Here is a 15,177-nt window from a genome sequence, read left to right as displayed (position 1 = left end):
ATATATTTAATTGAATATTTGATATATTCAATAAGCTATTTTTCATGTTTGATAAGACCAAAGATAATCATGTTACCTTTTCTTAGCTGAATGAATCTATCTTTGATACTCAAATCACCAAGAAGATGGGCTATTATAAAATGGTAGATGTGATGTATTCTCGTCTTTCAAAAGATGATGTACACTCGAAAGAATCTAAAATTAATCAAGTTTTCTGCAGCTCGTGTGTTACAGAAGGAAATGAACTTACAAAGACACTTATTAAGTAAGTTTTTAGTTAACTTTGTTATTTTGATTTGTATTTGATTCATTGTATTGGATTCGTTAATATTTTTGATGCATATATTTTTATGCTTGTATATAATGTGAATAAATGGTTAAGTTTGTCTAAATATGAGTTTTTATAGTTTTCTTGTTTTTTTTCTTATGTATAAACTACTTAGATAGACTTTAACAGGCTATTGAGTAGCATGTTTTATCCTATACTCATCTTTTATAAGGAATAAAACTTTTTTCTCTCTTGTTTTTTCCTACTATTCCCTCCCTTAATAGCTTGATATATATATATATATATATATATTTTAAAGATTTTATTTATTCGACAGAGATAGAGACAGCCAGTGAGAGAGGGAACACAAGCAGGGGGAGTGGGAGAGGAAGAAGCAGGCTCCCAGCAGAGGAGCCTGATGTGGGGCTCGATCCCATAACGCCGGGATCACGCCCTGAGCCGAAGGCAGACGCTTAACTGCTGTGCCACCCAGGCGCCCCAATAGCTTGATATATTTTTAGTGGTATAATTTACAATATGAAGGGATTTATGTATTTTATTTTTCCTAACTGCAATTTGAAATGAAAGGAATGGCAGTATGTTTAAGCAGGTATTCTATAAAGTACAAATTAATTGAATGCATTTTCTCTAAAACTGGCCTTCTAATGAAGTTCCCTCTTAGTGAATATTGAATGCAGACATTGCCATGTCTCATTTTGCATATCTCAAACAAGCTTATCCTTACTTTCCTCTTACCCTAATTCTTATTTTATCTCCTCTGGGAATGACATCGCCATCCATTCATTTACACCAATTAGAATCCTGTTTGATTTTTCCTTCTTCTCTCTAGTCTCCATGCACACCCTGTCAGTCACCAGATCTGGTGAATTTTATCTCCTCAGCCTTCCCAAGACTGGGGCCCTTCTTTCACCCACCTTCCTTCATACAGTGTTGTAGTGTTTGGTGTTATTTGGTGAACCGCTGCAGTGCAGTCTCTTTCATTTTTATTCTCCCTGCTCCAGGGCTTGTCTCTCAGTTTTTCCATACTGCTGCCATTATGATAATACCTCTGCAGTTTGAACCTGATTGTTTCACTCTCCTACCTAAAACACTTCAAAAGAACTTCATCTTCAGTAGCAGGGACCAGCAAAACTTTTTCTGTAAAGGGCCTGCCTGATAGTAACTGTTTTCAGCTTTGCAGGCTGTGTGGTCTCTTGAAGCTACTACACTGTACTGGGAAAGCGGCCACAAACAATATGTAAATGAATGGGCGTGGCTATGTGCTGACAAAACTGTTTTCAAAAGTAGTTGGTCACCTGGGCACCGTTTGGAGACCCCATTCTGCCGAGTGAAGTCTGAGCTCCTTAGCATGGCAGGCAAGCTCTTCTAGGAACGCACCCCTCTCCACCTTTCACTCACTGCCAACCACTGCTGCTTCCCACCTCATCCTCTGAACACACTGTGTGGCTTATCCCTTACTATAAGTGACACTCTTCTCCCTGTTCATAATCCTCATGTACATTTTCTCTTTGACTCAGAATTCAAAATACAGTTCTGATATTTTCTCTTAAAACCTTTGTTGGCTCCTTCGCCTGGGTTACTGTCCATCCTCCTTGCTTGCATCTCTTAACTTCCTGTGCTGGTTGCTGTTGCTGTGCTTACCACAGTGTGGTAAAATTCCTGGATGCTGCCTTTGCCTTGAGATGTGCATGGATTCGGTGACTTGCTTGTCTCTTATTTCCAGTACTTGGTACTATGCCAGACACAAACATGACACTCAGAAAAGGCTGAACTGAAGTGAGATCCTGTTGTCTAGCATTATTGGGCTTAAGCAATAATTTCCCTGTTACATGAATTAATGGATCTACTCTGCAGATTGTGCTATGATGCGTTTACAGAGAACATGGCGGGTGAGAATCAGTTGCTAGAGAGGAGAAGACTTTACCATTGTGCTGCATACAACTGCGCCATTTCTGTTATCTGCTGCGTCTTCACCGAATTAAAATTTTACCAAGGTTTTCTGTTTAGTGAAAAACCTGAAAAGGTAGACTTCTGAAATTTTCACTGTTGCTGTCACTGTAGGATTTCAAGTTAGATTATGTAAATTAAAATTATATCATAATTTGTACATTCTTATTATATTAAAGATGTAGTTCTTATAGTTCTGCATGTATATACACACACATATATATATTAAAGCTGAAGTTCTTCCCTATGAGTTATTAAGTAGCATTACTTCTATAGTAGCATCAGCAATAAGGATCTCCACTATTCAGATATTTTTATATGACTCTTTGGATTTACAGAACTTGCTTATTTTTGAAAATCTGATTGACCTGAAGCGCTGCTATACGTTTCCTATAGAAATTGAGGTGAGTGAAATTTTTCAATGGTGTTCCTGAGTTTAAAAAATTTACCAAGTACTTATAGAAAAAAACAACAAAGTATTATGTTGAAATGTTAAATTCTCAATATTCAAGTCTGCTTTGAGCCATAAAATCTGGTAGTTTAATGTAGTTCAGCCTGAGGTACAATCTCAGGCAAAAAATGATAATAATTTGATTTTTCCCTCTCTTAACTAGTAGAAGATAGAAAATGGCAATAAAAGGAGCTGTTAGGACATATCCCAGAAGTTGTTTGTGGAGTAAATTCCTCTGGTCAGTGAAACTGAGGTCCATCCAGATACAGAATTGTAATGCTGTGGCCCTGCTTTTGTGATTTGGCAGGATAAGGGGGGGTGCTGTGAGCAGAAGTCATGGTGATAATTGGAAAACTTGCTGTGGCAAATATGACAAGCTTGATTTTAGCCAAGCTAAGTTTAACATGCCAGCCTCAGCAATTGGTGGGAGGTCGTAGGTGCAGCCCTGGAAATGGGAATTGGGCAGAGTGCTAGACCTTATACACCATGGTCTAGGTCAGAAGCTGTCAATCATGGTAGTGTACATGGTTACTGACCTCACCATGTCTGAGTGGTTCATGAGTTCATGTGCATTGCTTCCTGCCTTGTGCCCTTTTGGAACAAGACTGGGAACTTTTTTCAAGGTGTATGTTCAAAGAACTACCAAAAAAAAAAAGAATATAGCACTCAGACATTTGCTATATGTTACTTCTGAACTTTGCAATACCACTGTAAGGTGCTATGATACACCATAGCTGTATAGTTCAGGAAACTGAGGCTCATAGGTCAAGTATAGACTATTGGTAATATGGACATGTGGCTGCCAGAGCTTAGCCCACACTGGGTCCCAAAGCCCAGAGGGGAAGCATATGCCTCAGATTCTGTGGGAATCTGTGGGAAAAGCATTTCTTAAGGGTGCTCACCAGTTTTCTTCATGGGTATTTTTAGTGATTTTAAATTTGATAAAAGTCTTGTTTAAAAATTAATTTTTTTGCCAAATTGCTACTAAAATTGAAAATGTGTGATCATGATTCTAAAACGTTTTAAATTGTGTATTTGTTTTGCCCGATAGGTTCCTCTGGAAAGAAAGAAAAAGTATATTGAAATTAGAAAAGAAGCCAGGGAGGCCGCAAACGGGGATTCAGGTAGGATGTTTTCAAAATGATGAGAAAGATTCTAATTTGTTATGTAATAAATGGTATTTCTTATGTAAATAAAAATATTTTAAATATCCAAAAACATAATTGAATTTGAAAAGGTTTTAAGTGGCAAATAGAATTGTATTTTGAAAGAAATGCAATTAGCTAAACTTTAACTACATAGAAAGATCTCAGAATGGCCAAAGAGGGCTGAGAAATAGTATGCTTTTTTTAAAAGTGCAAGATCAGTTGATAGTTATTTGTTTACATATGGATTATGTTTGTATTTTGTTTAAATACATTCAAGAAGTCTGTGTTAAAATGTAAGTCTGCTCCAAACTTCCTATCAGCTCCTACCTCCCTGAGGACAGAGCTGCCTAAGACCTCTGACCTGCCTGCCGCCTCCCTGCCACTCTCCTTCCTGCTTACTCTGCGCTGGCAGCGCTGTTCCCCTGCCTATGCTTGTAGGCGCCAGGCTCACTTTGACCCCAGGGCATTTGCACATGGTGTTTCCTCAGCCTAGAATAACATTGGTCCCAGATATCAGCGTTTTGTTTAATACTAACCTTTGAAGGAAGTTCTCCCTGGCTTCCCTATTTAAAATTAACTGTCTCTTGCTCCACATGTTTCTTGTTTTAGTTTTTGCTTAATTTTTCTTAATAGCTTTTTTTTCTTGACTTGAGGATAAAATTTGGACCAGTTTTGTAAATTCCTTATATACGTTGATTAGTTGTTTTCAGTAGTATCTTTTCCCCGTCTGTGTTAGACTTTATGTGGAAAATGTACCCCATCAAAATTTTAAATGCAAGGAAATTCTGTTACTATCATATCCAAAGATTGTATATAGTTTAACTTAATTTCCCTGTCCGTGATAGTAGAGAATAATTACTCAATAATGGCAAAACCAAAGGAGGTCTTTCCCCATTTCCTTTTGCTTTGTTAATCTGGATAATCTTTTGAGAGAATCAAGAGGATAGATAAAAGCCATAGTTGACACTGTCTTTTAATATCATTTAAGCTTAGAGGAATACATTTTTTACCAATTTGAATAAATGTATTTTCTTTTTTATATTTCAGGTGGCCCTCATTATCTATCTTCCTTGTCATATTTGGCAGACAGCAGCCTGAGTGAGGAAATGAGTCAATTTGATTTCTCAACTGGCGTTCAGAGCTATTCATACAGTTCCCAAGACCCTAAATCTACCCCTGGTCATATTCGGAGACGGGTGATCACATTTTGAATATTAAAATATATTGGCATTTGTAAAGGAAGGGGGGTCTTCGTTGTTAGGGGAAGTCAGTTCTCTCTGGGTGGTCCTCAGACAATAGCGTTTGGAGAATTTTCCAGGATCTAAGTCCCAGCCTTCCATCCCATAGGCAATTGGATTTCATCAGTAGGATGAAAGGAGGAAAGGAGGCTCTCTCCAGGGCTGATTCACATTAGCCAGTCTCCATGAAATTAGTGTTTGAAATCAGAACTGCATTTAAGGGTCTCCAGTGAGAAGGATAACTACCATAGAGACTCAGATGCCCTGCTGATGTGACTGTTGCATTATCCTCTGCAGGAAATGAAGAAGCTGCTCGAATATTTGATGTTATCAAACTGAGATAACTGAATGCATCTGCATTCACAAAGGGTAGCTTAACCTCATGAACAGAGCTAGGAAACATGTAGGTAGACACATATCCGTGCATTTACAGAGGCACACGCATGTATACACATGTGTAAAATCATGAGCTCCACAGATACATCTGATTCCCATTCAGGGTTCATTCAAGTTTTTCCCATTCTGGTTTCTTTGACATGCACTGACTCACCTCTTCTTTCCCTCAACCCCTCTGATGGGGGTTGCCCTCCTGGAGTGGGTCCTGAACCACAGGAGAGCACCCCACACTCTCCCTCCCCACTCCCAGACACTGCCAGATAGTTCCTGCCCCACTCTGGTCTGCCCAAGTGGCTTTTTGCCTTAGGAGGACGGGAACAATGCAGTGTTTTTGAAGTTGAGTTTGACTGTACTTTATGTTGCCCCTAGGGTTGGCTTCTTCCTTTGTAATGAATGCTTCAAGGAGGATCCCATTCATTATTTTCTTCACCCAGATTATGTCATCCGTCTGTGCCAGGCAATAAAAAAGTACAACTTCGTTCTTTTATGGCTACATTGTCTATTGAGACTCATCCTTCATGAATAGGCCATTTACATTGAGGCATCTTGGGTTCAGTCCTCATGCCTTCAATTTGATTGCATGACTTGAATCTCTAGTTTCAGATCTATGCAGTCCTTGTGAGAAGCATCTTGACATAGAATAATTTTGACTGAAAAATATGTCGAGTAGATCTGAATGCATTTAGATACTGTGATTAATTGCTTTGATACCTTACCAGGTATATGGAAAAAGGGACATTAAGATTACTCTGCTTTTTATGGCTCATTTTTTTTTCTTGTTTCTTGTAACCCTGATTTACTGTTTCAGTGCTCACTTAGCACTGCTCTTACTAAGATATAATACAACTTCCTATCATTTCTAAACCCCCAGTTTATGGAAATTATCCATTATCTTTGGGAGGAAAGAGACCATGGGCAGAAGGGTCATAAGAGGAGTACTTTTACAAATACTGCCCATCCTGGGAAGTGATGTTCTGAAATAGCTCCTGCTGCCAGGACAGATAGAATTACCGAATTATCTAGGGCCATTTTTATTCCTTTTTCTACTCAGTCTCTGCAAGCACTTAATTTCCCCATGCTTAATTTTAACTGTCCAAAAATTTCTTCTCTGGATTTCTCAAATCTTTCTTTCCTGGTAATGATCTGTGCTGGGAAATATCCATATAAGTTGTTCCACTCTGTGTGTGTGTAAAATTTACTATACGTGTACATACAAACTTAAATTCAGCATTACATTTATAAATGATTTCCTCTGCTATAATTTCTAAGAATTTTAGGATCAATAATACCTTAAAAGTTTTGTTCTTTTATTGATTAAAATTTCAAGTCAAATAAGGATTTTACAAAGTTTTTCAGAGAAAAACTCTTTTTCAGTTTACTGAGAAAAAAATATAGGTAGAAATTTATCTTATACTTGTGCTTCAAGAGCTTCACTTTCTCCATAATGTGGCAACTAAGAATCATGGAGACTGTTCTTCTCAAGTTGTTCAGAGTTCTGGGGCCTCCCAAGACATAAACATTTGGAAAGATCTTAGTGTTTGTACAAAGCAGCATGTGTCTGCATGGATGCTGTGAACTAAGTATGACCCCGGAGGAAGTAACCATGCATATAGAGATCGGAGGGAAAATGTGTATCTAGAATGTAAGGAAGACATGAGGTCCTGGGTTTGTTTGGGTTTTTTTAATAAGTTGTTTAATAAGAAAAGCCAACAAGTGTATTTAACATTATTACCAATTTATCATTGTTACCTAAGTGTGTGTCTTATGATATTGCCCCAAAAGTCAGAATATCATGTACAATAAAATTTTAACACTGTATTCTGCATCATTGGATTCTTCCCTTTTCCTAGGAGCATAAAGACCCCATGGTCCAAGATGCTGTCCTAGAGTTAGAGATGGATGAGCTCAATCAACATGAATGTATGGCGACCATGACAGCCCTGATTAAGCACATGCACAGAAATCAGATACTACCTAAAGGAGAAGAGGTTTGTTTCTGCTAATCTTGTCTTATTTAATACTGTTCATTGGTATCATAGTAAGAATGAACACTTAATATTGAATACCAAATTCTGTATCTAATCAACATGATTTTTTGTTGCTCATGTCTTACTTTGTCATCTCATAATATCAAAATATGAAGTTATTTTCTTCCACTTTTTAAGGTAATCATGAATGTATCATTTCAGGATTCAGTGCCAAGAAATCTTCCTTTGTGGATGAAATTTCTTCATGACAAGCTAGGAAATCCATCGGTATCATTAAATATCCGTCTCTTCTTAGCCAAGCTTGTTATTAATACAGAAGAAGTAAGTAATTTATTATTTCCTTAAAAGTTCTTTGCAATTAGTAAGATGGTGGAGGAATGGGGGACCCTAAGTTTGTCTTGTCCCTCGAATGCAACTAGATAGTTATCAAATCATTCTGAACATCCGAGGAATCAGTAGGAGATCTGAGAAAACACATGCTCCAAGTTTACCAGTAGAAAAATGACCACAGGGGTGCCTGGGTGGCTCAGTTGGTTAAGTGTCTGCCTTCAGCTCAGCTCATGATCCCCGGATCCTGGGCTCAAACCCTGCATTGGGCTCTTTGCTCAATGGGGAGCCTGCTTCTTCCTCTCCCTCTGCCCCTCCCCCCTGCTTGTGTTCTTTCTCTCTCGCGCTCTCAAATAAATAAATAAAATCTCTAAAAACAAAATGACCGCAGTTTGGAAGGTAGGAGGTTCAGAGACTTGAATCCAGTGTGATATAGCTGAGGATATGGCTAAGGGGAGGGAGCCTGCTTAAACAGGATACCACAAAATATTATAAGCAATGGAGTGCAAAATCGGGACTTTTAAAAGTCTGCTACAGTGGGGGATGTTCCTGGCTTAAAGGTGCTCAGGTGGTGAAGCAGGGCAGAATCCCAGGTGTGACAGCATGGTCTCAGGATCCCAAGGGTCTCAAGAAGAACAGGTGGTCTCAAAAAGAACTCTGCCTGAGTGTGGCAGAGTTCCCAGGCATAGGAACAGGGAAGCTGACTGAGAGCAGTGAGTTTAGGTGCCGGCTTTCTGCTCTGTGTTGCCATAAATTGTGTAGCAGTCATGCAACCATTTTCCTGGGAGGAGTCCAGCAAAAAAGCAGAAATGTGGTGAGACCCTCCCTCTCCCTCAGGAGGAATACCATGGGTCTGCCCCACAGGAGTCCCTAAAATTTGGAGATTGAAAACTCAAGTCTTGTTCCTGAGTTAAAAATGCATGGTCACAGGCCAGGTGAACATAGAGTTCTCGTGGAAACTGGGGAGAAAAGACTGATTGATTGCTTTTCTGTGAGGGCTCACTGAAGAGTAGGGGGTGCCACTATATTCATCCCACCCATCAGTGCTGAGAGCCCTCAGGAAGCAAAACAGTGCAACCTAGTTGAGTTGGGCGCTGCTTACACCAAGCCCTACCTCTGTTCATTGGAGGTCTGTTCATTGGAGGCATTTTCTCACTAAGGCAAGTCCACCTACGAATCAGTGCAACAGGCCCCTTCCCCAGAAGACCAGCATAAACAGCTCGCTCTCACCAAGTTTATTGATCGTAGGGGGCTGAAGCTCATGGGGAACACACTATATAGCATTCTTTATATATTTATTCGGTAGTCTTTTAGTATTCCTTTTTGTTATTTTCTTATTTTTCCAAATATTTTCTTATTCTTTTAAATTTTTATCTACATATATACTTCATATAGATATGTTATTTTTTTGTTTAATTGTATTTTATTTTATAATTCTTTCTCCTTCCCTCCCTCCTTCCTTCATTCCTTCCTTCTTCCTTTCTTTTTTTCTTTTCTTTTCTTTTCTCTTTTCTTTTTTCTTTTCTTTTATTTCATTTGGGATCTAGTTTCTTTTAATGAGACCAAAACACAACCAGGATCTACTTTTACATTTTGTTTTGTTTGTTTGTGTTTTGTTTTGTTTTCTTTTGTCTGTTGTTGTTTTTCCTCTTTCTTTTTTTTTTTTTTCCTGGACAAAATAACAAGATGGAGAAATTCACCACAAAAGAAAGAACAGAAAGTAGTATTCACTGCCAGGGATTTAATCAATATGGATATAACTAAGATGTCTGAACTAGAATTTAAAACAATTATAAAGATACTAGCTGGAATTGAAAAAAGCACTGAAGACACTAGGGAATTCCTTACTTTAGAGATAAAAGAACCAAAATCTAGTCAGGTCAAAATTTATTTTATTTATTTATTTTTTTAAAGATTTTATTCATTTATTCGACAGAGATAGAGACAGCCAGCGAGAGAGGGAACACAAGCAGGGGGAGTGGGAGAGGAAGAAGCAGGCTCATAGCGGAGGAGCCTGATGTGGGGCTCGATCCCATAACGCCGGGATCACGCCCTGAGCCGAAGGCAGACGCTTAATGGCTGTGCCACCCAGGCGCCCCCAGGTCAAAATTTAAAATGCTATAACCAAGATGCAGTCCCAAATGGAGGCCAAAAACCAAAGATAAATGAATCAGAAGAGTGAATCAGTGATATAGAAGATAAAATAATGGAAAATAAGGAAACTGAAAATAAAAGGGAAAGGAGCCTTAAATCAAGAAGGTAGACTGAGGAAACTCAGCGATTCCATAAAGCAAAATAATATCCGTATTATAGGAGTCCCAGAAGATGAGTGGGAGAAAGGGGCAGATGGTTTATTTGAACAACTTACAGCTAAGAACTTCCCTAATCTGGCGAAGGAAATAGGCCTTCAAGTCCAGGAGGCACAGAGAACCCCCCTCAAAATTAACAAAAATAGATCAACATCTTTTTTATTATAATAATATTTTATTATATTATGTTAGTCACCATACAGTACATGCCTAGTTTTTGATGTAAAGTTCCATGATTCATTACTTGCGTATAACACCCAGTGCACCATGCAATACGTGCCCTCCTTACTACCCATCATCGGTCTATGCCATTTTCCCCACCCCCCTCCCCTCTGAGGCCCTCAGTTTGTTTCCCAGAGTCCATAGTCTCTCATGGTTCATTCCCCCTTCTGTTTACCCCCCCTTTCTTCTTCCCTTTCTTCTCCTACCGATCTTTCTACTTCTTATGTTCCATATGAGATCAACATCTTAACATATTATAGTTAAGCTTGCAAATTACAAAGACAAGGAGAAAATCGGGGCGCCTGGATGGCTCAGTCGGTTAAGTGTCTGCTTTTGACTCAGGTCATGATCCCAGGGTCCTGGGCTTGAACCCCATGTCAGGCTCCCTGCTCAGGGGGGAGCCTGCTTCTCAAAGAGGAGCCTGCTTCTTCCTCTCCCTCTGCCTCTTCCTCCGATGGTGCTCTCTCTCTATCATTCATTCACTTGCTCTCTGTCTCTCGGATAAATAAATAAATAAATATTTAAAAAAAAAAAAAGGTTAAGAGAAAATCCTGAAACCAGCTTGGGACAAGAGGTCCTAACCTACAAGGGTAGAGGTATAAGGCTGGTAGCAGACCTATCCACACAGACCTGGTTTTCCAGAAAGGATTGGCATGATATAGTCAATATGCTAAATATGAAAAATATGCATCCAAGAATACTTTATCCAACAAGGCTGTCATTCAGAATAGAAGGAGAGATAAAGACTTTCCATGACAAACAAAAACTAAAGGAATTTGTGAACACTAAACCGGCCCTGAAAGAAATATTAAAGGGGATCCTTTGAGCAAAGAGAGCCGAAAAGTAACAAAGATCAGAAAGGAACAGAGGCAATCTACAGGAACAGTGACATTATAGATAATATAATGGCACTGAAATCATATCTTTCAAGAATTTCTCTGAATGTAAATGGACTAAATGCTCCAATCAAAAGACATAGCATATCAGAATGGATAAAAAACAAGACCCATCGATATGCTGCTTAAGGAGACTCATTTTAGACCCAAAGACACCCCCAGATTCAAACTGAGGGGGTTGAGCACCATTTATCATGCCAGTGGACATCAAAAGAAAGCTGAAGTAGCCATCCTTATGTCAGAAAACCTAGAATATAAGCCAAAGATTAATAAGAGATGAAGGACACTATCTTGTAAGAAAAGGGTCTAGCCAACAAGAAGATCTAACAATTGTAAATATTTATGCCCCTAACTTGGGAGCAGCCAATATATAAACCAATTAATAACAAAATTAAGGAAACTCTGAGAATAGTGCAATAATAGTAGAAGACTTTAACACCTCACTTACAGCAATGGACAGATTATCTAAGCAGAAGATCAACAAGGAAACAAAGGCTTTGAAGGACATACTGGACCAGATGGACTTCACAGATATATTCAGAGCATTTCATTCTAAAGAAACAGAATACACATTCCTCTTGAGTGTACGTGGAACGTTCTCCAGAATAAATCACGTACTGGGTCACAAATCAGGTCTCAACTACCACAAAAAGATTGGAGATAATACCATGCATATTTTCAGGCCACAATGGTATAAAACTTGCAGTGAACCACAATAAAAACATCAGAAGGACCACAAATACATAGAGGTTAAAGAATATCCTGCTAAAGAATGAATGGGTTAACCAGGAAATCAAAGGAAAAAATACATGGAAGCAAATGAAAATGAAAACATGACTGTTCAGAACCTTTGGGATACAGCAAAGGTGGTCCTAAAATGGAAGTATATAGCAATAGAGACCTTCCTCAAGAAATAAGAAAGGTCTCAAATACACACCCTAACCTTACACCTAAAGGAGCTGGGAAAAGAACAGCAAATAAAGCCTAGATCCAGCAGGAGAAGAGAAATAATAAAGGGTAGAGCAGAAATCAACGATACAGAAATGAAAACAAACAAACCAAACAGTAGAATAGCTCAATGAAACTAGGAGCTGGTTCTTTGAGAAAATTAATATCGATAAACCCCTAGTCAGACTTATCAAAAAGAAAAGAGAAAGAACCCAAATCAATAAAATCATGAATGAAGGAGAAAAGATCACAACCAACACCAAAGAAATACAATCAATTATAAGAGAATATTATGAGCAATTATATGCCAACAAATTAGGCACCTTGGAAGAAATGGATGAATTCCTACAAACATATAAACTACCAAAACTGAAGCAGGAAGAAACAGAAAACCTGAACAGACCCATAACCAGCAAAGAAATTGAAGCAGTAAGCCAAAATCTCCCAACAGCAAAAGTCCAGGGTAAAATGGTCTCCCAGGGGAATTCTACCAAATATTTAAAGAAGAATTAATACCTGTTCTGAAACTGTTCCAAAAAAAAAAAAAAAAAAAAAAACTAGAAATGGAAGGAAAACTTCCAAACTCATTCTATGAAGCCAGCAGTACCTTGATCCCCCAAAAGACAAAGACCCTACTAAAATGGAGAATTACAGATGAATATCCCTGATGAACGTGAATGTAAAAATTCTCACCAAGATGCTACCTAATAGGGCTCTACAGTACATCAAAACGATTATTCACCACGACCAAATGGGATTTATTCCTGGGCTACAGGGGTGGTTCAATATCTACAAGTCAACGAAGGTCATACAGCATGTTACTAAAGGAAAGGACAAGAACCATATGATACTCTCAATAGATCTCTCTGACATGAATGGATAGAGGGAATGTTCCTCAGTACCATGAAAGCCATATAGAAAAGACCATACCTATAAAGTCATATAGGAAAGACCCACACGAATATCACCGTCAGTGGGGAAAAACTAAGAGCATTTCCCCTAAGGTCAGGAACACAACAGGGATGTCCTCTCTCACCGCTGTTATTTAACACCATACTGGAAGTCTTAGCCTCAGCAGTCAGACAACAAAAAGAAATAAAGGGCATCAAATAGACAAAGAAGAAGTCAAAAGTCAACTCTTCACAGACGGCATGATACTCTATGTAGAAGACCCAAAAGATTCCACCAAAAAATTGCTGGAACTGATACAGGAATTCAGCAAAGTCCCAGGATATAAAAATCCATGCCCAGAAGTCAGTTACATTTCTATACACTAACAATAAAAGGAAGAACGAGAAATAAGGGAATCAGTCCCATTTACAGTTGTACTAAAAACGTAAGATGCTTAGGAATAAGCCTAACCGAAGAGGTAAAGGAGCTGTAGTCTGAAAACTATAGAACACTCATGAAAGAAATTGAGGAAAACACAAAGAAATGGAACAACATTCCATGTTCATGGATAGGAGGAACAAATATTTTTAAAATATCTATGCTACCCAAAGCAATCTACACATTCGATGCAATCCCTATCAAAATACCATTATCATTTTTCACAGAGCTGGAACAAACAATCCTAAATTTTGTGTGAACCACAGATGATCCCAAGTAGCCAAAGCAATGTTGAAAAAGAAAACCAGAGCTGGAAGCATCACAATTCCAGACTTCAAGCTGTACTACAAAGCTGTAATCATCAACAGTGTGGTACTGACACAAGAAAACCAGACACAGAGATCAGTGGAACAGAACAGAGAACCCAGAAATGGACCCTCAAATCTATGGTCAACTGTTCTTCGACAAAGCAGGAAAGAATATCCAAAGAAAAAAGGATAGTCTCATCAACAAATGGTGTTGGGAAAATTGGACAGCCACATGCAGAAAAATGAAACTTGACCACTTTCTTATACCATGCACAAAAATAGAATCAAAATGGATGAACGACCTAACTGTGAGTCAGTTATCCATCAAAATGCTGGAGGAAAACACAGGCAGCAACCTCTTTGACCTCAGCCACAGCACTTTTTTGCTAGACACGTCTCCAAAGGCCAGGGAAACAAAAGCAAAAATGAACTATTGAGACTTCAAGATAAAAAGCTTTTGCACAGCAAAGGAAACAGGAATGAGAGGCAAGCTAACAAATGGGAGAAGATATTCACAAATGACGTATCGTATAAAGAGCTAGTATCCACAGTCTATAAAGAACTTATTAATCTCAACACCCCAAAAACAAAAAATCCAGTCAAGAAATGAGGAGAAAACATGTATAGACATTTCCCCCAATGAAGACATTAAAATGGCCAACAGATACATAAAAAAAATGCAACAGCAGATGTTTGCAAAGATGCAAAGGAGAACCCTTTTACACTGTCGATGGGAATGCAAACTGGTGCAGACGGTTTCCTCAAAAAGTTAAAAATAGAACTACCCTACGGCCCAGCAATTGTACTAGTAGGTATTTATCCAAAGGATACAAACATAGTGATTTCAAGGGGCCCACACAACCCAACCTTTTTAGCAGCAATGTCCAGAATATGCAAAATGTGAAAAGTGCCCACACGTCGATGGACAGATGAATGGATAAAGAAGGTATGTATATATTTGCAATGGAATACTACTCAACCATCAAAGAAAATGAAATCTTGCTATTTGCAACAACATGGGTGAAAGTACAGGGTATTACCACCTTACGCCAGTTAGAATGGCAAAAATAGACAAGGCAAGAGACAACAATTGTTGGAGAGGATGTGGAGAAAAGGGGATCCCTCCTACATTGTTGGTGGGAATGCAAGTTGGTACAGCCACTCTGGAGAACAGTGTGGAGGTCCCTTAAAAAGTTAAAAATTGAGCTACCCTATGATCCAGCCATTGCACTACTGGGTGTTTACCCCAAAGATACAGACGTAGTGAAGAGAAGGGCCATATGCACCCCAATGTTCATAGCAGCATTGTCCACAATAGCTAAATCGTGGAAGGAGCCGAGATGCCCTTCAACAGATGACTGGATTAAGAAGTTGTGGTCCA

At 38.7% G+C, this 15,177-nt stretch overlaps 1 protein-coding gene across 4 annotated transcripts in view; it reads left to right on the top strand.

Annotated features, from left to right (window-relative positions):
* PRKDC (protein kinase, DNA-activated, catalytic subunit) overlaps positions 1-15,177 on the top strand; it is a 225,093-nt gene that overhangs the window by 94,809 nt on the left and 115,107 nt on the right. For all 4 annotated transcript variants that reach the window (XM_026516499.4, XM_026516500.4, XM_044390365.3 and 1 more), the window contains 7 exons: positions 87-265; positions 2,144-2,312; positions 2,575-2,640; positions 3,739-3,811; positions 4,883-5,031; positions 7,320-7,457; positions 7,659-7,778. In XM_026516499.4, the coding sequence (XP_026372284.1) occupies positions 87-265; positions 2,144-2,312; positions 2,575-2,640; positions 3,739-3,811; positions 4,883-5,031; positions 7,320-7,457; positions 7,659-7,778 (894 nt within the window). The remainder of the gene's footprint in view (positions 1-86; positions 266-2,143; positions 2,313-2,574; positions 2,641-3,738; positions 3,812-4,882; positions 5,032-7,319; positions 7,458-7,658; positions 7,779-15,177) is intronic.

This window comes from Ursus arctos, unplaced genomic scaffold (assembly GCF_023065955.2).
Source record: "Ursus arctos isolate Adak ecotype North America unplaced genomic scaffold, UrsArc2.0 scaffold_6, whole genome shotgun sequence".
NCBI lineage: Eukaryota > Metazoa > Chordata > Mammalia > Carnivora > Ursidae > Ursus > Ursus arctos.
Note: the sequence above shows the minus strand (reverse complement) of the source record. Positions and strands in the feature narration are given on the sequence as shown.